This window comes from Metarhizium album (assembly GCF_000804445.1).
Source record: "Metarhizium album ARSEF 1941 chromosome Unknown scaffold_8, whole genome shotgun sequence".
Classification (NCBI taxonomy): domain Eukaryota; kingdom Fungi; phylum Ascomycota; class Sordariomycetes; order Hypocreales; family Clavicipitaceae; genus Metarhizium; species Metarhizium album.
Window position 1 is genome coordinate 5,953 of NW_024467582.1, and position 19,401 is coordinate 25,353.

General features: G+C 54.6%; 4 protein-coding genes across 4 annotated transcripts; 2 read left to right on the forward strand and 2 right to left on the reverse strand.

Moving 5' to 3' along the window:
* Window positions 1-465: 465 nt before the first annotated feature.
* Window positions 466-2,238, forward strand: MAM_03795 (GTP-binding protein Obg; the record flags this gene model as incomplete). The annotated part of the gene is made up of 1 exon (XM_040822594.1): window positions 466-2,238. One exon carries the CDS (start codon window positions 466-468, stop codon window positions 2,236-2,238), a length of 1,773 nt encoding a protein of 590 aa, XP_040679100.1.
* A 204-nt stretch (window positions 2,239-2,442) lies between these two features.
* MAM_03796 (RNA (C5-cytosine) methyltransferase) lies at window positions 2,443-5,054 on the reverse strand (the record flags this gene model as incomplete). The annotated part of the gene is made up of 3 exons (XM_040822595.1): window positions 2,443-4,708; window positions 4,763-4,953; window positions 5,034-5,054. The coding sequence occupies 3 exons, from the start codon at window positions 5,052-5,054 to the stop codon at window positions 2,443-2,445; spliced, it is 2,478 nt and encodes an 825-aa protein (XP_040679101.1).
* Window positions 5,055-5,469: 415 nt separating this feature from the next.
* Window positions 5,470-8,748, reverse strand: MAM_03797 (WD repeat containing protein 36; the record flags this gene model as incomplete). Its single annotated transcript, XM_040822596.1, has 3 exons — window positions 5,470-5,810; window positions 5,894-8,474; window positions 8,638-8,748. The coding sequence occupies 3 exons, from the start codon at window positions 8,746-8,748 to the stop codon at window positions 5,470-5,472; spliced, it is 3,033 nt and encodes a 1,010-aa protein (XP_040679102.1).
* A 1,680-nt stretch (window positions 8,749-10,428) lies between these two features.
* On the forward strand, window positions 10,429-14,832 carry MAM_03798 (inositol pyrophosphate synthase; the record flags this gene model as incomplete). The annotated part of the gene is made up of 5 exons (XM_040822597.1): window positions 10,429-10,717; window positions 10,781-10,927; window positions 11,082-11,103; window positions 11,210-14,521; window positions 14,607-14,832. 5 exons carry the CDS (start codon window positions 10,429-10,431, stop codon window positions 14,830-14,832), a joined length of 3,996 nt encoding a protein of 1,331 aa, XP_040679103.1.
* Between the last annotated feature and the right edge of the window lie 4,569 nt (window positions 14,833-19,401).

Genomic DNA, 19,401 nt, shown 5'->3' on the forward strand with positions numbered 1-19,401 from the left:
TACTTTATTAAGTATACTTTAAATATATATTAAACTTATATATATATAATAAAAGAAAAAGAGAGAATAGAGAGCTTCTTCTTTCCCTCTTTTCTCTTCTTAAGTTTATAGTTAATACTAGTAATACTTATATATAGTTGCCTGTAAGGCTAGTTCTTAACACTTTCTAAGCTAGCTATATAACTATAGAAAGTATAAGTAAATATATAAGTTTATTTAAGTATTTAATATAATATTATAGTCTATAATAATAATAAATATATATATAGCGTTATAGTATATTAGCAAAATATAAATTGTAATAATTATAGTAGCAGCATTTGCAGATGCAAGCTAGTGTGCGACTATACCCACGTCCTGCTGTAGTCTGAATTTAGCCCACAACCGTCTCCATGTGGTTGAACCATAAAGCAAGCTCTCATCACGTCCGTCCGTCGCGGCCTGCCCTCGGTAGCGACAGGCCTCATGCCGTTCTTGCGGTCGGCGGCCATATGCCAGTGCACCCCCGCAGGCACTCGAGCAGTGCTTACCGGCTGTCTGGGCTGGCAAACACGACGCTCATCTACTAGCTCTCCGTCGCAGCCGACGCTTCACCATCTCCCCGAGTCGCGATTGAACCCAAGCCCCGACGACTACGCCTCGCCCAACTTTGCAGACAAAGCCGAACTGACAATCTCCGCGGGAAGAGGCGGCAACGGCTGCGTCTCCTTCCTCCGCGAAGCCTTCTTACCCGACGGCCCTCCCAACGGCGGCGACGGCGGAGCCGGGGGCAACATATACATCCAGGCGGCCCATGGCGAAACATCACTGCACAAGCTAGCCAGAAGACGCTTCATCCGTGCAGGGCGCGGCCAGCATGGCCAGGGGAGTGCAAGGGGCGGATCCCGCGGGGAAGACGTCATCATCATTGTACCGGTCGGAACCATAGTGCGGGAGCTGGAAAGGGAGGATCCCGCCGGCGAGGAGGCCATGAACATCAAGGCGTACAGGAAGTTGGTGAAGCAGCGGACAAAGGAGGCGCTGCTCCTCCAAGACGAAAAACAGAGGTGCGAGCGCGCCGAGGGGCCACAGGAGGACCAAGTTCTCGACAGAAAAGGTCGTCTCAAGCCAGCACCCGCACCAAGAGACGTAGAGGACGAAGACGTCAATCTCGACGACCCGACCCGCCATAAATGGCTCTTGTATCCCGGCATGTCCAAGTCCGAAATGAAGAGCACCTCGTTCCCGCGGCTTCCCCATCGCCTCCCTCTCCTCCAGCAGCCGCCCGCCCCCGTCTGTCTCGACCTGTCCCGTCCCACGCCTCGGCCTATCCTCCTCGCCGCAGGTGGAATCGGTGGCCTGGGAAACCCGCATTTCACCTCGCGAGAGCACCCCAAGCCAATCTTTGCTACCAAAGGCGAAGCGGCTGCTTCCATGAAACTCGCACTGGAGCTGAAGCTGCTCGCCGACGTGGGTCTCGTCGGTCTTCCGAACGCCGGCAAGAGCACGTTGCTGCGCGCCTTGACAAACAGCCGCACGAGAGTGGGCAGCTGGGCATTCACCACGCTGCAGCCCAACATAGGGACGGTGGTACTGGACAGGTATTCAGGACAGCCTACCGCACGGAGTCGTCGGAAAGCAAGCCCTGGGACAGACGGGTGCTCGGGCGCGGCCCTCGAGCCCAGGACGAGATTTACCGTCGCGGATATCCCTGGCCTCATCGAAGGCGCCCACCTTGATCGCGGACTGGGAATAGCCTTTCTGCGGCACGTCGAACGAGCAGGCGTGCTCGCCTTCGTGGTCGACCTGGCTGCGGGGAATGCCGTCACGGCACTCAACGCGCTGTGGCGCGAGGTCGGCCTCTATGCTCAGATGCGAGACGAGGAAGACCGCGATCGCGAGGCCCAGTCGCGCGTGGACTGGCACTTTTCATCCGACTCTCCCCGGGCGCCGATCAATCTTATGGACGCAGAGTACGCCGGTCCCCCGGCACTTGGACAAGGCCCAAGTCAGTCAGGGCCTCGCATCGCTGAGAAGCCGTGGTTCGTAGTCGCTACGAAAGCGGATCTACCCGACACGCGGGACAACTTTATGGAACTGAAAGCGCACCTGGACAAGATTACGAAGGAGAAAGTGGCGCACCCAAGTGGTGCGAAGGGCGCCTGGACGAAGAACTGCGCCGTCATTCCCGTGAGTGCCATCCACGGGCAGGGGGTGGACAGGATAGTTCACTGGACAGTAGGGTTGCTGGATGAGTAGAGAGAAGAAGAGATGGGGAGGCCTGGTGCTGCAAAAGAGCAGTGTGCAACGGGACCTTGTTCAATGCTCAATGTCAAATACTACATTTCCTGTCTTTTAAATTGGGTGCAAAAACCCTTGCTCATCCTAATGTCCCATTCCGCAGGGCGAAAACGCGTATCCCATCCGGCATCTACAGCCTCCAGGCCACAATTTTCCCTTGCACTACTCAGGGGACGGCAAATCCTCCACGTCAACATTGTCCGCTACCTGCTCTTCCTTGGCCTCACTCTCCTGATGCTTGGCCCCGTCCGGTTGGTGCTTTTGTTTGTTCAGGGTATTGTTAATCAGGGGCGTGGTGTCGTTAAAGATCCTCAGGAGCATAGCAGCTCTGTCTTCCTTGGGAAGCATGAGATTCAACGAGTGAATACTCTTCCACAGCGGCAAGGCCATCCGCTCCGTGAATTCCGCATCACCTGCCTCGGGCTCGATGCGGAGCACGCAGCATCCCATGCCGACGTCGCGGACTCTCTCGCCTATCTCGTCAAAATTCTTCCACTGCCCGTCCGCGATGCGGGGGAACATTTCTATGAGGAGCTTGCGGAGGGTCTCTTTCTTGTGTAGGCGAATGACACGTGGTTCGCCGACGTATCCCTGGACGATTGGCATCCCTTCGGACTGGATGCGCCAGCGGCACACTTCGGCTGAAGGGGCATCTTGCTTCATGAACATGCGGACACCGCCGTGGACGAAGCGCACGCCGCGGCCCTCGTTCTCGGTGAGGATGTCGCGGATGAGGGCTGTGGTATAGTAGATGGCCTTTGCGGGCTCGCCGAGTTCATTGCGGACCATGTAGCGGTTGTCGGGAAAGCGAGTGGAAAGATGGTAGAATTGTTTGATGTTCTGGATGACGGGGTGAGACGCGTCGAGATACTTGAATGGCTCTTCCGGAGGGCCGGCTTTCTTGGGCCTACTGACAGCTTCGGCAGGTTGAACCAGAGGTGCGGGTGCAGTAGCAGAAGGGTCGGCGTTGGTCTTTGTCTTCTTGGCTGTCTGCTCGCTGTCGTCTTCTTCGAGTGCTCTCTTGCTGCCATTTGTGCGGGCTTCGTCCGAGGCCGTGTCGGGCCCTGGCTTGGATTCTGTGGTCTCGGTGACGAGTGGCGCTTGATGTCGAGCTGGAGCGGCCTCGGCTGGCTTTTCCTCCTTCCTTTCGTTAGATGCATCCGCATTGCCGTCGGTGGCGGTAGCGGCAGCGGCAGCGGCAGCAGCCTTGGGCTCGTTCTCGTTTCGTGCCTTAAAGTCAGCCTTCTTCTCCAAAACCGTGATGAAGAAACCACCAGTGTCTTGAAGGTGAGGGTAGACTCTCATGCAACGCTCCAAGGGCAGGTCATGGCACGCATTTCCTCTCAGTTTGGGGAACATGGTCTGCGAGACACGACCAGGCACCACGCCGCCGTTCTCCTCCCGAGCGAACGTCTCAACCTGCTCCCATGTATCCCATATGCGGCACGACTTGTCGATGATTTTCCATTTCCTCATACCTGGTCTTCTCACGAGTGAGGGGAGTTGTTCGCTGCAGTCGAGAATCTCAACATTACCTGGACCTCCACATCGCTCAATGGCCGACGCAATGACGGACTCGTTCTCCACAGGGTTCATGCTGCAGGTCGAGTAGACGACCCTGCCGCCAACCTTGAGAAGCTGCAAGGCTCGGACGAGAATTCGGATCTGGGTGGCATGTAGGCCAAGAGCGTTGCCCGGCTGCCAGTCCTTCCACAGGTTCGCATTCTTTCGCAGGGTGCCGTCACCGGAGCAAGGGACGTCGGCCAGAATACGATCGAACTTGAGGTAGGTCGGCTTGGCCGTAGGGTCCGTTGAAGGCAGTTTGAGGGAAGGAAACTGGGTGGCATCGTGGTTCGTGACGATGAGGTTAGGGGAAGACAGTCGCTTAAGCTGGTGAACGAGCATGTGCCCGCGCTTATAGTCGGAATCGTTGGCGATGAGGAGGCCCGTGGCGCGGCCATTGTCGGAAGGATCAGCTTCTAGATGGGCGTCCATCTCATCCTGAGTCTCGTTCCCGAGGTCCAGACCGTCTTCCTTGGCAAACCTGCGCAGAACCTTGCGCACGCGTGCCTCCTCGCCCCAGTGAATCATCTCGAGGAGCTGGGCGGACTTGCTTCCGGGGGCGGCGCACATGTCCAGGACGGCCATGCCGGGTCGCAGATCCATCAGGCAAGGAGGTATCATGCTCACAACCTCCTGTCTACTGATGTTGCCCACCGTGGTCTCGGAGACGAGGAATTTCTGAAAGGCAGAGAAGGGTGGGAACTTGCGCACAACGTTCTTGGGAGTGGTCATCCACCAGGCCAGCTCATCCGGGTACCACGACACAGGCTTGGGGGGCTCAACGGGTCGACCATCGTGGTGCTCGATTTTTACAATCTCGGGAATGTATCGCGTCTGAAGGAGCCTCTTGACGGCCAGGGCATGCCTGCATCCCCGGTCAACACGCGAGCGCGAGGCAGGCGACAACGGAGCAGCTTACCCTTTGGAGCCGGTGAAACGGAAGCTGCTGGGCAACTCACGCCTCAAGGCTTCCCAATACCGCTGCCTCTCCTCCTCGGGCAGCTGGAGCAGAGCATCGTAGTACTCCTCCAGCTTGTCGTTGTTCTTGTCGAAGGGTGCAAAGTCGCGCCAGCCGCCGTTGGCTTGCGCGCCACCGCGTCGCCCTCTGCCCTGAAGAGAAGACAAAAGGTCAGGATGCGGTCGGCACGTGGAGGTAGAGGGCAGTTGAATTGAGTCAGTGCGCGACTTACTCTGAAGCTTTTCTTGCCCATTGATGCGATGTGTGGATGGGTGTAGCTGAGCTGGCTGTCGAGGGAAATTTTCCGTCGGCCGGCCCAGAAAAAAAGCAAAACCGGCGCAGATGCCCCGCCGGTGGCACCGCGCAAAGTCGGCTTGATTGATTGACCTCAGGTTTCTGCATTCTCATTGCGTACCGGCGGGACGCACAGGGGCATTCGCCTTGGCCCTTGCGAGCATACACTTGCCCTGTTGTGCATTTCTTTACATGCCAAGCGAGACTATGGACCGGCATCGTGGCTTCGTCCTGGACTCCTGGTGCAGACGTGTGTGTGTGTGAGCGGACCTCGGCGCACATTCAAGCATAGGCCGCAACCGACATGGACCATCTCATTCGTACTTGTGTGACATAAACTGGCCATGCAAAAACTAAGCTATATACGTCTGCGGCTATGTCCGAGGGCTCCTGAGGAACCCGACAACGCCACTGCAATATCCCGCCAGATGGTCTAGCCGGTTACCCTCTCTCTCTTGGAAGCTCTTCCACTGCCCCAACGCCTTCAGGAGGGATTCACTTTCCGTGACGACGTCGAAGTGGAGTCGAAGAAAAACCGCCATCCACGCCTGCGTGAGTTCGTAGTCCCGTCGAGCCTCAAGAAGGGAAGTAAGTGCTCGGATGAAATGGAGAAGCTCGTTCGATTCGTCATCGAAATTGCCAACTGACAGCGATCGAAGCTCAAGATCAGCGCTCGATGGGGACAAGGATTTGAGATGATCAACAAATGCGCCGTCTGTCATTCACCGTGTTAGTATCGCATCGCAGCAGCAACCAGTGCCATTGTTGCTCGCCCGAGGCCGGGAACTTGATACTTACAGTCGCCAGTTTGTGCTCCTTGCCGTAGCCTCGTTGTGAAGAGCTCCTCGAAGCGAGCCTGGTCCAGTTTTGTGATGCGGGACGTTGTCCCATCCTTTGCGGCTTCTGCCGTGACCTCTTGTCCTGGCGCCTTGGAGTTGCTTGTCGAGGCTAAGAAGAATGGCGCCTGTTCAGGAGCCTTTGGTGCTTCAATCGGCTTGTTTCGCTCCTTGATCAGGTCGAGATGTAGCAGCGTTTGCCAACGACTTTTTGGAACCAAACTCAACGTGGTCAGTTCAGAGCTCAGCTGGTCAACAGTAGGAGCAATGACGGCATCGTCAACATCATCCTCATGCTCCTCGAATGCACCCTCCAACAAGGCCTGATTTCCCTCTCCAGACACAGTCGGGACAGAGACCTGTCCGATTTCCTTCTCTGCTATTTGTCTCGTGGAGACGTGCTTGAAGAGCGATTTATTGGTCCAGATTGCAACACCAGGCTCGTCTTTTAGACAGGCGGCGAGATATTCGCCGGTAGCAGACATATCTAAAGCCGCGCAGGGCTTGTTTAGCCGAATGGCATCAATAAGATGTCCAGTGGGCAGGTCCCAAACTCGGATCGTCTTGTCGTCTGATGCGGCAATGACCCATCGACCGTCGTTGGAAAAGCAAATATCATTGATACAGTCTCCAGGGCTCCAAAATTCGCGAATGGTCCTCTTCGTTTCCATGTCTACGATGCGGATCGCCATGTCATCGCATGCAAATGCCAACAGGCCATTGGCGGCGTGGTACTTGCATGCCACGGGGTAAGTCATTGGCGCCCAGTCAAGCTGATCAAGTAGTGTTCCGGTGAGGAAGTCCCAAAATTTGATCCTGCCATCTGAAGAGCATGATATGACCCGCTTGTTCATGTTATCAACCACGAGCCCCGTAATGGCTTTGGTGTGTTTCCCAGTACCTGGGAGAAATTTGTGTCCACCACTGATCTGTAGCTGAGCGACGTCATCTGCCTGCCTGAGCTGCTGAAGCCGGACTTGACGAGCTTGCGAAGGTGCCAAGCGAGACGGGAATCTTTGTCGGTGCATACCCGACTGCAAGTTGTACATGTCGATGCCGCCGCCTTCGGACCCGACGATGGCAAACGTTCCGCAAGGACTAATGGCAACGGTCGACACATTCGTACTGTCACTAGTGGGGAAAGCCCATCGTCCTGCTCGTCTCCGGCCCCAGAACCACGTTCTGGCATGAGAATCCCCTTTGTGTGCAGTGACTACACTTTCCCAGCCATTCATGCCACTAATCTCAGCGTCGGTCTTTTTCTTGCTGTCATTGTGACGTTTCCGCCAAATGGGTTGTTTGCCCGGTATGGCGCCGATACCACCATCTCTGTTCAGAGACATGGCAATGCTCGTAATCTCAGGCGCTTTCAGGTCTTCCAGTAAGGTCGTCGGTCCATGAGCTAGTGGGCTGGAAGCTAGAATACCAATCTTCTTTGCCTTCTTACGCAGATGTCCCTGGCTCAGTTCCGCGCTCTGGCCGTCCCTCCGTAAACTCCATCCCCAAAGGCTTCTATCCCGACCACCGCTCAGAAGCCATTTGTTTCCCGACTCGGCACCGTCGAAGTCGGTGGGTAGAAAGTGCAGGCAGTTGACAGGCCCAGCGTGGCCGCTCCGAGAGTGGAGAATCCGCGGTACTGGCGAAAACGGCGACGTGTCGAATATCCAGGTCTTCAGCGAGTTATCGAGACCACTTGTCACAATAACGGGTTGGCCTGCCAAAAACTCCACTTTGCTGATGCCCCCTCTGACATTTTTGGCATCTCGGAATGGGGGATTGTGGGCACTTCGGAGCACACCCATCACTCGCCCACCCTTATTCAAGTCCCAGAAGGTGACATCGCCGGTGACTCTGCTGGCAGTCGCCATGACGCCATCCTTTCTGCCATCATGACCGGCGCCCATTCCGTCGGTTCTGAAGGATATTGAGTGCACCAGAGCCTCGGAGCTCCCGGCTTCGATCTGAATCACCGGTCTGTCCATCAGAACATTGGCGATGACCAATGTCCCAGACGAGTAGGCGATGGCCAGAAGAGATAGAGCGGGACTGGGTTCCAAGCAAGTCACGGAGCCGTAATCTCGGCGCGGAGGTAGAACGGTGTATATCAGCTTGCCTGTGCTAACATTCCATATCTCTACCCATCCGTCCTTGCGCCCAACAAAGATCTTGTTCAAGAAGGTAGGCATGCTAGTGACGCCGCCCGTGATTTCGTTTCCTCCCTTGTCAGCCGTCATGGTATTAATGGTTGTATAATGCTCCAGAGTCGAGCTCTTGAAGATTTCAATTCTCGTTGAAGCGCACGCAACGACCCAAGTACCAAAGACAAGGATTTGCTGGATGGGCTCGGCAAGGTCAGAGGGCAACTCCAACTCGTTTACCTTCTTTCCCCGCTGAAAGACCCAGAAGCCCTGCGACTCTCCCTGCTTTCGGTTTCCCCAGGCTGCAAAAACTTTTTCTTTCCACGCGAAACTGGCGGTGATAATGGCGGGGGTTTGGGGGCGAGTGACGAAGACGAGATTTAAGCCTCGACGAAGGTCGTACGTCTGTAATGCCGTTGCCACTGACGTCGTAATTTGAAAGGTGGTTTTCCCTAGTGGTATGGAGGTAAATGGAACACTTGTGGGAGAGACGAGACCGACCGTCTGGAAGAGTAGACTATTAGCAATCCGAAAGTCTTCAAGGCAAAGCGTGAGAGGTCCTACGTACTCGGAACGGCGCAAAAATACGGGACGAATTGACCGCATCCTTGGCAGGAGATTCCACAGCCGAGACCTTCTGGCGCTTGGCCAGAGGTCCCTCCGGATTCCCATGTGGCATCTTGGACATTGAAGAGGTGAGGCGCCCGTTGACGACAGCATGGGTAGGTAATATCTGCGTCGCGCAACGACGTCTTGAAAAATTTGGGCGGTGAGCGAGAGCCGCGAGGTTTCTGCCGATTCTGCCCCACTCTCGAAGCGAGCAACGGGCAGGGATCTGAGATGAGTCGCACCAGCCATTTGAGGTACGTAGTACGGAGTACTAAGTACTTAAAGTACTCAAGTAAGTACTTAAGGCAGCTAGGTCCTAGAGGCTAGGTCCTAGGTCAGTATTTGGTGTGCAGCTCTAGCGCTGTCGTGCCCCACACCTTCCCCTGTGCATGTATTTCTCAGTCGTCTGGTCCAGGCCAGGTCAGGCGACGTACCGTTGCGATGGCGCCTGGGCCTGGTTTGCAGATTGCGAAGTTACTGCCGCATGGAGGCTGGCCAGCCTTGGAGAGCGAGTGCTGGGCCACGATTGGATGCCGAGCTTGGGGTCTGTTGAGCGCCCTGGGACCAACTGATATATTTGGTAATGCATAAATCAGCTCGACGGCAGGCTGTGTATTGATGCTGCTTTCTGGAAACCTGCATCGAAGGCGGTTTCGTGACATGGCGCAGTAACTTATTTCAGTTGTTGTCTAGAGCCAAAGCCCATTCGAGACTCGCACGGGTTTCAGACATGGACGCATGCGGCATTGTGCTCAAGTCAAGTAAGTAACTTACCAACTCGAGCCGGTCATCGTTACGGAGTACGCATTCGCCCTATTCTTGACTGCAAAACTGAAAGTAGACAGGTACCTAGATAGGCACTTGTCGGGCACAGTTTGCTGGGTACCTGCGGAGTACGGAGTACTTAACTTAAGCTATTGACTCGCCCGCGAGCTCAGGTACTTACGTTACTGCTTCTGATTCGCGGCTGACAACGAGCCAGACACCATTTTCTTTCGCTGTTGTTAATCAGGGCCCCTGGGGAGCGCCACTGTCGATTGATTGACTCGACCCGCCATGGAGCCTCCAGCGCAGTTGGAGTTCCTTCCCGCAACCACCGACGTCTTCTTCATCCAGATGCTCCATTTCCTGACCAGCCCCCCCTCTATCATCTATTATTGCCACAGCCAGCTTTGGACCTTGCCGATTGCTACGAGGCCCCGGCCACGACCAGCGCCAGCATTAACACCGACATCGCCGACCCGCAGCCTCCCCTTCACCTTCATCGCCAGCCCGATCACGCTCTCGCAAAATTTCGGCCTCCTCCATTGCAGCCTCTATCACCGGCAACAACAGCCGTGATGTTGACTCTGTTACCTCCGAGTCCTATTCTGCGCAATCTTCCCTTCCCGTTGCCTCTCTGCAATCCCCGGCTTCGGTAAAGGGTCATCATTCTCCTTCCTGGCATTCTCGATCTCAATCCGGTATATCAGACGCTGGCAGCGACGTGCCCGTCTTTGGGGAGCCTCAAGCCTCGCCAACCCATTCTGAAATCTCGCGATTTCGCGCTGGGCTCAACGCAGAGAACGCTGCTTACGCGTGGTTGCCAGAACCCGCCTTGACCGCACCGTCTTCTTTGTCGGATCTGCAGTCCAGGCGCCTGTCCGGCTCCCCAATATATTCTCTTGCTTCCGCGAGGGGCATCGTCAAACACTCTTCCTCAGCCCACGGTTCTGATTCCGGACTGCAGTCTCGTTTTGTTTCTGGCATCATGTCGCAAAGCAAAGGGGCCGGCACACCGCCAGAGCCTGATGTGTGCACTGCCGCCGCTGCAACGTCGCCTTCCAATGGGTCAAACCCAAGCCAGCATAATGTTACCGCAAGGGATCCCACATCGCAGCCCCTTGATCTGATGAGAAGAAATCAGCCAACCGACACCAATATGCGTGCCCAACCCGATAGGTCTCGTAGTAGAGCCAAAAGACGCTTTAGTGGAAGCACCGCAACTAGCACCCATAGCCAAGGAAGCGACCGTGGTGCCCACCGTGAAAAAGAAGAGGGTATGCAAGACTGTAACAGTCGCTCAACTATTCACCTTCACCTGCATGCTGACAGAGTATCAGCGAAACCCGCCCCCTGGGGTACAATCGGTATTTGTGCATTGGACATCAAGGCAAGAAGCAAGCCCAGCCGAAACATCCTTAACCGTCTCATTGCGAATCGGGATTTCGATGTAGTGGTGTTTGGTGACAAGGTCATTCTCGATGAAGGTATATGAGCCCCTCCCGTTCTGTCCAGTTGAACTTTGTCTGGGGCTTTCCACCCCGTGCCGAAGAGGGAAAAGAAGAAAGAAAAAGCAGGCATTCTGCCCCCTAATTCTTAGCATGTACAAAGGAAACAGGCGCTGACTTTGTTTTGTTCCAGAGGTTGAAAACTGGCCCGTGTGGTATGCTGCCCCTTGGCTTTCGTCGATCATCACAAAAGGCATAGCGGCCTAAATGCCCACTTATGCAAGGATTCAGAAGTGACACACTTTGCTAACGTGCCGCCAGTGATTATTTGATATCCTTCTACTCTGACGGCTTTCCACTGGAAAAGGCCATCGCATATGTAAAGGCGCGAAAACCATTTTGCGTCAACGATGTGCCTATGCAAAAGGTTTTATGGGACCGACGTGTCTGCCTCCGCCTTCTCGACAAAATCCAAGTTCGCACGCCGAAGCGCTTGGAAGTGAATCGTGATGGTGGTCCACAAGTCTTGACATCAGAAATGGTGAAACACATCAAAGACATTTCTGGCATAACCATAGAGCCCCTGGACGCGACGACGGCGACCCGGCCGACAAAAGTTGAGCTACTTGACGATGGCGATACGTTGAGTGTTGACGGCCGTGTCTTAAAAAAGCCTTTTGTCGAAAAGCCGACCAGTGGTGAGGACCACAACATTATCATCTACTTTGCCAAAAGCTCAGGGGGTGGCGCCAGAAAATTGTTTCGAAAGATTGGCAACAAGAGTTCCGACTACGTCGCGGATCTCTCGGTACCCCGAGCTATTACTGAGCCCGAAGGAAGCTACGTATACGAGAGCTTCATGCAAGTGGACAATGCCGAGGATGTGAAGGCATACACTGTTGGACCCAACTATTGCCATGCAGAAACTCGCAAGTCCCCTGTAGTAGATGGCATCGTGAGGCGAAACACACATGGCAAGGAGTTGCGCTACGTCACTAGTCTCAGTGCCGAGGAGAGAGAAACGGCAAGCCGGATCTCGACGACATTCGGACAGCGTGTCTGTGGATTCGATCTTCTCAGGGCAGCAGGAAAGAGTTACGTAATCGATGTCAATGGTTGGAGTTTTGTCAAGGATAACGATGATTACTACGAGCATTGTTCCAACATTCTTCGAGATCTCTTTGTCAGGGAAAAGCTTTGTCGGGGAGGGGGGACACCACCTTTACCTTCGCCAGAAACAACAGACTTCGACCCGATGACTAAAAGCGTACAGCAGAATAAGGAGCGCGAACAACAACAATCAGGGCCTGCGTCCACGTCCACGTCGAGGTCTACAAGGGGACAAGCAGCGGCGACGGAGTCTCAAAATGGAGATTCCGGCCAGAAGGTACCGGTCGAAGCGACATCCCCTCGTCCCGAGAGCACCTTCAATTCGACTGTTCCAAGCAACTCTGCGAGCCCTCACCTACCACCGCCTGCAGAGCTTGCTCTGCCCAGCAGCTCCACAACTGCCTCCTCTGTTCAATCTGGATCTATATCTGCTCAACCTACGCAGGCACCCAACGAAGAGGCGCCAGCTCAACCACCACCCCCTCCCAAACATTCTTGGAAATTGAAGGGAATGGTCTCTGTCATCCGACATGCTGACCGCACGCCAAAGCAAAAATATAAATTCACGTTTCACACTGATCCGTTCATTGCCCTCCTTAAAGGTCACCAGGAGGAAGTCCTCCTCATAGGGGAAGCTGCGTTGGCAAGCGTCATCCAGGCTGTCGACGTAGCATATGAGGCCGGCATAGAGGATCGAGGAAAACTCAGGGCCCTCCGCAATGCACTAGTCAAAAAGGGTAGCTGGGCAGGCACAAAGGTGCAAATCAAACCAATGTTTAGGCAAAAGATACTGGACGGCGCTCCAGCAACCGTCGAGGCGCCAGCGGCACTGGACGTGGTTGAATCCCCTTCAGAAGGAAATAGTAGGAATGGGGAATGTGATGGCAGTGACTGCACACCACGATCCGGCTCGAGACGACACGATTCCCTTTCTGGCGTCACCATGTCCAAGTTCACAGCCGCGGAGGAAAGCTTGGTCCTTGACAAGCTGCAGCTTATTGTCAAATGGGGCGGGGAGCCAACACACTCAGCACGATACCAAGCACAAGAACTGGGAGAAAACATGCGCAATGACTTTATGCTCCTAAACAGGGATATCTTTGATGAGGTTCATGTTTTTAGCAGCTCGGAACGAAGAGTGAGCGCAAGCGCTCAAATCTGGGCGTGCTCGTTCCTGGACCGAAACGACTTGCCTGAAGATTTCATCACCACGCGGAAAGATTTACTCGACGATTCAAATGCTGCCAAAGACGAAATGGACAAGGTGAAGAAGAAGTTGAAGGGCCTGCTCCGAAAGGGCAATGAGCGTCCAGCCCAGTTTGCCTGGCCTGAGAACATGCCTGAACCTTCCGAGGTCCAAACCCGGGTAGTCCAACTCATGAATTTCCACAGACGTGTCATGCAACACAACTACGGCAAACTGTACAATGGCCCAGCCTCGTCTCTCGGCGCTATTTCCAACCCCAGCTCAGAGAGACTGAGTATGGAAGGTTCTTCCGCATCGATTTCGTCTCTTTCACACGCGAATGCGGTCAGCAGTATCCAATCCCGCTGGTGCAGCAGCGAGGATGCCGAGCTGTTCCGTGAACGTTGGGACAAGTTGTTCTCTGAATTCTGCGATGGCGATAAGGTAGACCCGAGCAAAATTTCAGAGCTCTACGATACAATGAAATTCGACGCACTTCATAATCGACAATTCCTGGAATGGGTCTTTACGCCACCAAAAAGCATGCTGGAGGACGAGTACTCCCAGGTGGAGAGAAAACGGAAAGACACTGACGCGGGCAAAACATGCGAAGATGCAAAGGGCCAAAACGGCAGCTCTGACGGTTCCGACAAGGCCGATGCTTCAAATCGATCTGTCAAGAAGCTCTTCCGCCGGCGATCATTCCTCAGCAACGTCAGACACATGGATGATGAAGCCCTTCCCGAGCAGTACTTTCGATTGTACAAAGGGACCAACCAGACAGTGACGAAATCGGATCCACGGACCGAGCCTCTGCAAGAATTGTACAGACTAGCAAAGGTGTTGTTTGACTTTATTTGTCCTCAGGAATACGGCATTTCCGACAGCGAGAAGCTCGAAATTGGATTGTTGACGTCTCTTCCGCTCCTCAAGGAGATTGTCCAGGACCTGGAAGAGATGCAAGCTTCTACCGATGCCAAGGCTTTCTTCTACTTCACCAAAGAATCCCACATATACACCCTCCTCAACTCCATCATCGAGGGAGGTGTCGAGACCAAGATCAAACGCAGCACAATTCCCGAGCTAGATTATCTGTCTCAAATATGTTTTGAGCTTTACGAATCCGAGAGCAAGACAGCAGCCGAGAGCGCATCTGGTGACGAATCGACGTTTACGTACAGCATCCGCATCACCATCAGTCCTGGTTGCCACGTTTTTGATCCCCTGCACGTGCAGCTCGACAGTCGACACTGCATTGGCTGCGCCCCAAGACGCAGCTTGACTCCACACATAGACTGGCTGCAAGTCATCAAGACGCTTCGCGCCAAGTTCAACCAGTAGGTGTCATGACTGTGTACCGACTCCGGACGATGGGCCGTTTGTCTGTTCGCTTGGTTGCTGACTGCCTTTCTCTTCTCCCAGGGTCAAGCTTCCCAAAACATTCCTGGCGGTGAATCTCTCGGACGCCTTCACCTTTGAGGAGCAAGAACGGCTCGCCGGCGATGCTGAACTATTACAGATGAAAACTCTGCCACCAGAGGATTGGCTCTCTGGCGCTGCTGAGTTGGAAACAAGTGACACGACGCCAGTCAATGAAAGCGAAATGGAAACGGAGGAGCCCAGCGGCGCGACGACCCCTTCGCGATGAGATGGCAGGCCAATGGTCGCACCGTACGCCCGTGGCAACCGCGAAAACCGAGAGGGTCGTTGAGTGAGAGTGTTTCCTTGACAAACCCATGCGTCATGAACCTGTATTGTCATGGGCGCTGTGCAGTGCAGGTCATAGTCGTCGGGATATACGCAACGGAGCACATTTGAAGGGATGCAGCGGTGGGGCGTACACCATCGGCATGTCCGATGAATGTGTAGACGCGGCGCAGCGTGCGGAGTGCATGACGAAAAGGGCATGATAGAATAGGACACGCCAGTGTGCAAACACAATTCTACAGGACGGCACAGCATACAGAGGTAGACTTTTTCATGGCGTATACGAAGTACTTTGCCAAAATGCCCTGCAGCTCCACGCCCGGTGACTTGGACTTGGACTGCACGACTCGACGGTGCCGTCTTTCCTTCTTTCTTTCTTCCTTTCTTTGCGCCTTTCCTTCTTTCTTCTCTTTCCTCCTGTCAAACCGGTTTGGGATGCTGGTACGTAATCCCAACCCATGCTCGCCCACAATCCACAACACGCACGGCCATGGGACATTTCCATTGGCCCAGTCGAGCATCACAGAAACCGGGCATGGTAATGCGCAGAGAAATATTGACGGGCAGAGTCCACCCACATCGCATCATACATATATTAAGGAGTGTTGAGGGTGCTCAACGCTCATGATGCCCTTGTGCATTACGTATGGATTGAGGTCCATGGCAAATCATGGAATGTGTCATCTGAATGCCTGGATTACCGGCCTGCTGCATTGAAATAGTAATACTTCATCCAACTCGAAAATTTGGCCGGGGATTGCCCTGGCAACAACAAACACACAGTCCAAGGCACGGTCCCTTTTTACGGCAAATGGCGCAGCGTCAGGTGTCTTGTGAAGAGCTTGGTGGGACAAAGAAAAAGGGGGGGGGTTCTAGTCGTCGAAAAAAACGCCTACCAAGTCCAAATCCGTGGCCGAGAGGACGCGGTATGCCAAGGCTCTGGTTCACCAAACTGTTTGGTTGTCGCCTGGAATTTCTGCATTGATTTAGGTGGGCTGTCATTGTCACTGCAAGAAACACATGTGCTTTACTGTATCGCCCGGGCTTTCGGTTTCGGTTTCGGGTTCGGCTTCGTCGTAGCGTCTACTCCGATGCAAGGGCGCATCATCACGGCCGCGAGAATCCTGCAGCCAGAGGAGCCGCGCCGGTCGTGGGGATACCAGGTCGGACATCCCTTGGCAGCAAAGAGGCCCATGGGGCAGAAAGCAGAAAACAGCCTTTTCGTCCCTGTCCAGTATGGACGGAAATCCTGGCAGCAGTCCCGAAAACTCTCGCGCGAAAGAGAAGGCCTCTTTCCGGGATGTGAAGAAAAGGCAACCCTTGCCTTGCCTGGCTATGCCGTTGGACGTCTTCCGCTTGCATCAGATAAAAGAGGTGGGATGCATCTGACTACACGGCATAATCCGTGTGAGTGTGTCATTGATACATGCTCCCTGACTTGAGCTGCATGCAGACTGGTGGCCCGGGGGCGACACCAGGGACTGGAATCGCATCATTCCTGTCACTTACACGCTTCAGATTCGCTCGGCTGCGTCGCTACCAAACCCGACGGGCTCGCATGTATGTATGCAGTAGCGAGGATGAACATGCCCACGCAGGGATGCGCAGGACTAAGAACAGACTGCTAGTCCATGTCGTCGTTACCAAACCTCACTTTGATGTCCGGCGGTCGTCTTTTCTACATTTCATCGCAAAGTGGCAGAGTACTCCTCGTCCAAGAAGAGATAATCGGACATTTCGAGCGAGTTCCTCGGCAGTGGCGCCATCCGCAGAAGGAATAGCTTGTCAACTAATACGGACACTTGGTTGGATGTGCGGGAAGAGCCTCTTTGTAGACATGCTGCAGAGCCGCGCCAACTTGTTGAACAGCGAAGTTGCAGAAGCCAGTCGCAGCTTCATCACAGGTTCAGAGTTAAGAGCACTACTCTAACCTGAGGAGTGGTGGATCCGTCCCGTCTCGACGTCTCAAAACGGGGACACCACCTCGGCGGCACCAATACGACAACCCTTGGTTTTAGCCCACAGGCACAGCTTGGAATGTCATCCCTGGGAGAAGCTGGATTCCGATGTGCATCTTGTAATAATACCAGTCAGCTTGAATGCACAAGGCTGCCGAACGTCATATTGTCTCTGCGCCACGGATTCTTTTGTGAAGGATGTATCGCCAAGTAGCGCCGAGCTGGGCAGGAATGGAGGCAAAAAGCAAACCTAGCCCGTCCCTGTAGAAACATGGCAAGCAAAGCCGTCGGCCTTTGGGGCAACCTGTGGTTTGTGATCGGCAACAGATCGGGTCACTTCTGTCTTTACTAGAATCAAAAAGTTGGACGAGGAATGGACATCGACATACTTGGCCCGGTGGTTGTCGTCGTGCTTCGCCTTGACTGCATACTGCGTCCACAGGTCGGTCGACCAAGAGAATCAGACAGACACGCCCCCGTTGTTATGAGTCAACATCAACATAGGCATGCGTATAGTATGCCATGCCATGCTTTTAGACGTCTCAGAACTTTGGGTGTCGTTTCATGCTCACTGGCCCAGTGTAATTAGGTCCGATCCTTGCCGGGTGGGCGGTTTTGTCAACACTGACTGGTCCAAGTCTTGGTGCAATGGGGTAGAAGGGCAAAAGAAGTTCTATAGAAAACACAACGGGTCCGTTTGGACGGACCCCCCGGTAAGTCTCACGAACTTTCAGAGAGGACATGTATGACCTTAACCGGGATTGTCACGCAGGTACGGAGTACAGCCGGCGAGAGCGGGGGGTCATGATGCCGAGTACTATTAAAGGGAGAGGCTGGGATTTGACGGGGTTCCACTTACCATTTGTCCCGTTTCCCGCTCCATCGTACACTGGCCATGCACATTGCATAGGCAAACCTTTAATACTAAGCATTTCAAGTTGCAAACGAGTTGGGCGACGGTTGGGACCAGGGTCTTGCCAGTGCTAGCAGAAAAAGCATGGCTTGGCGGCGGATGTCCGAAGAAACTGAGAGAAAGAGAGAGAGAAATGAAACCAGAGGCCCAAAGCAACAGGCAGAAATGTAACGATGCTGAGTAGGGAGGGAGGGGGAGGCAACGGCAGCGGATTGCCGACAAGAGAGCACGAAAGCACCCAGCCTCTTCATGCGGAATGATGCAAAATCAGGGCTCCGGCCATGCTTCGCCCCCCGGAGTAACTGTGATGGTGCTTGTGACATTGACTGACTCTTCCCGTGGCGGTGCCAGCAATGTTGCAGCCTAGTTTGCCACTTTTCGCGGTGGTCAGCCCTGGCGCAGTGCGGTGGCCAAGAACCGCCGCTAAAGGCGTCAGTCATGTAGAAGACTCGGTGAGGCGATCTTGAACAAGCTTTTGGCATCAACATCACCGCGACGGCTTCCTGCTGACGGAGATGCCATCTGCAAACGACTCGGCGCCGGTCCAGTTCTTCGCAGTTTCCTCTGTCCGACAGCGCGACGACATGTTGAATGTTGACCCGCTCTTTTCAGCTCTACATGCCCAGAGTGAGTCTCCCCAAGTGGTTTGTTCGCCGTAGTTTGAGAAGAGACAGGCGGCGCACGCACTGTCCATGCTGCCCGCTGCGGCGAGCCTCTTGCTGTCAAATGGGAAACGGCCAAACGAATCATTTGATGGCACATGCCGCCACCATTGCCCAGCTGCACCTTGGTTCCAACGCCGTGGCTCTGGTCTGCCACTCCACCACGTCGACCCGTACTTGGGACAGTTGTTGGGCTTGCACGCGCTTCGAGCACTGAACGCACCAACGGAGTCCCGCTACCATGTCTCTGGAAGCACACCCAGTCCCGTTTCATCGACGGCACCGACCAGACCAGGCTTCCCACCGGACTAGCCCAAGGCAGCAGGGTTTGTGGCTCGCTTGTCTTGTCTTCCAGGTGTCTTGGGCTCCAGGGGGCAAGGTTGATACTAGTACCATTGAGTGGGCAACCACCACGGGGCAGGCTGGCCTACCATGTGCTGCTGGATAATTTGTTTTAGTGTTTAATCCGGCTCGAGCGTGGAAAGGGTGGATGGGCCAGAGTCGTCGAGGCTCGGATGATGGGATGGAGGAGCGAAGGTTGACTCGAGGAGTGACAAGGTGAGCACTGAGCAGGACCAACTACGGGCTGCTGCCCAGCAGTTTTGCTGCCTCCTTCTCGGAGAGTTCCTGGAGCGACTCGCACCTGCCTTGCTTCGCATGCGCTGCCCTGTTCTCGTCAATACAAACTGGCAGGAGCTTGGCCAGCTCGATCGGGCCATCAGGAGTGTCTGTCTGCTTTGTCCAAAGCTGCCGGCTGGGTACAAAAGTCGCCCTCTTTCTTTCGACCTGGCTCCTATCGCCATCGCCATCGCCATCGCCGTCGCCATCGCCGCCGCCATCGCCATCGCCATCACCTCGTCGTACGTGCTACGTCCTACAGACATCCCCGGTTCGCGCTTCCAGAGGCTCGGAGCGAATCCTCTCCCATTGAGAAGCGCCATCCATCTGTATCCGCTCCGTTTGCTCCTTGTGTGGTC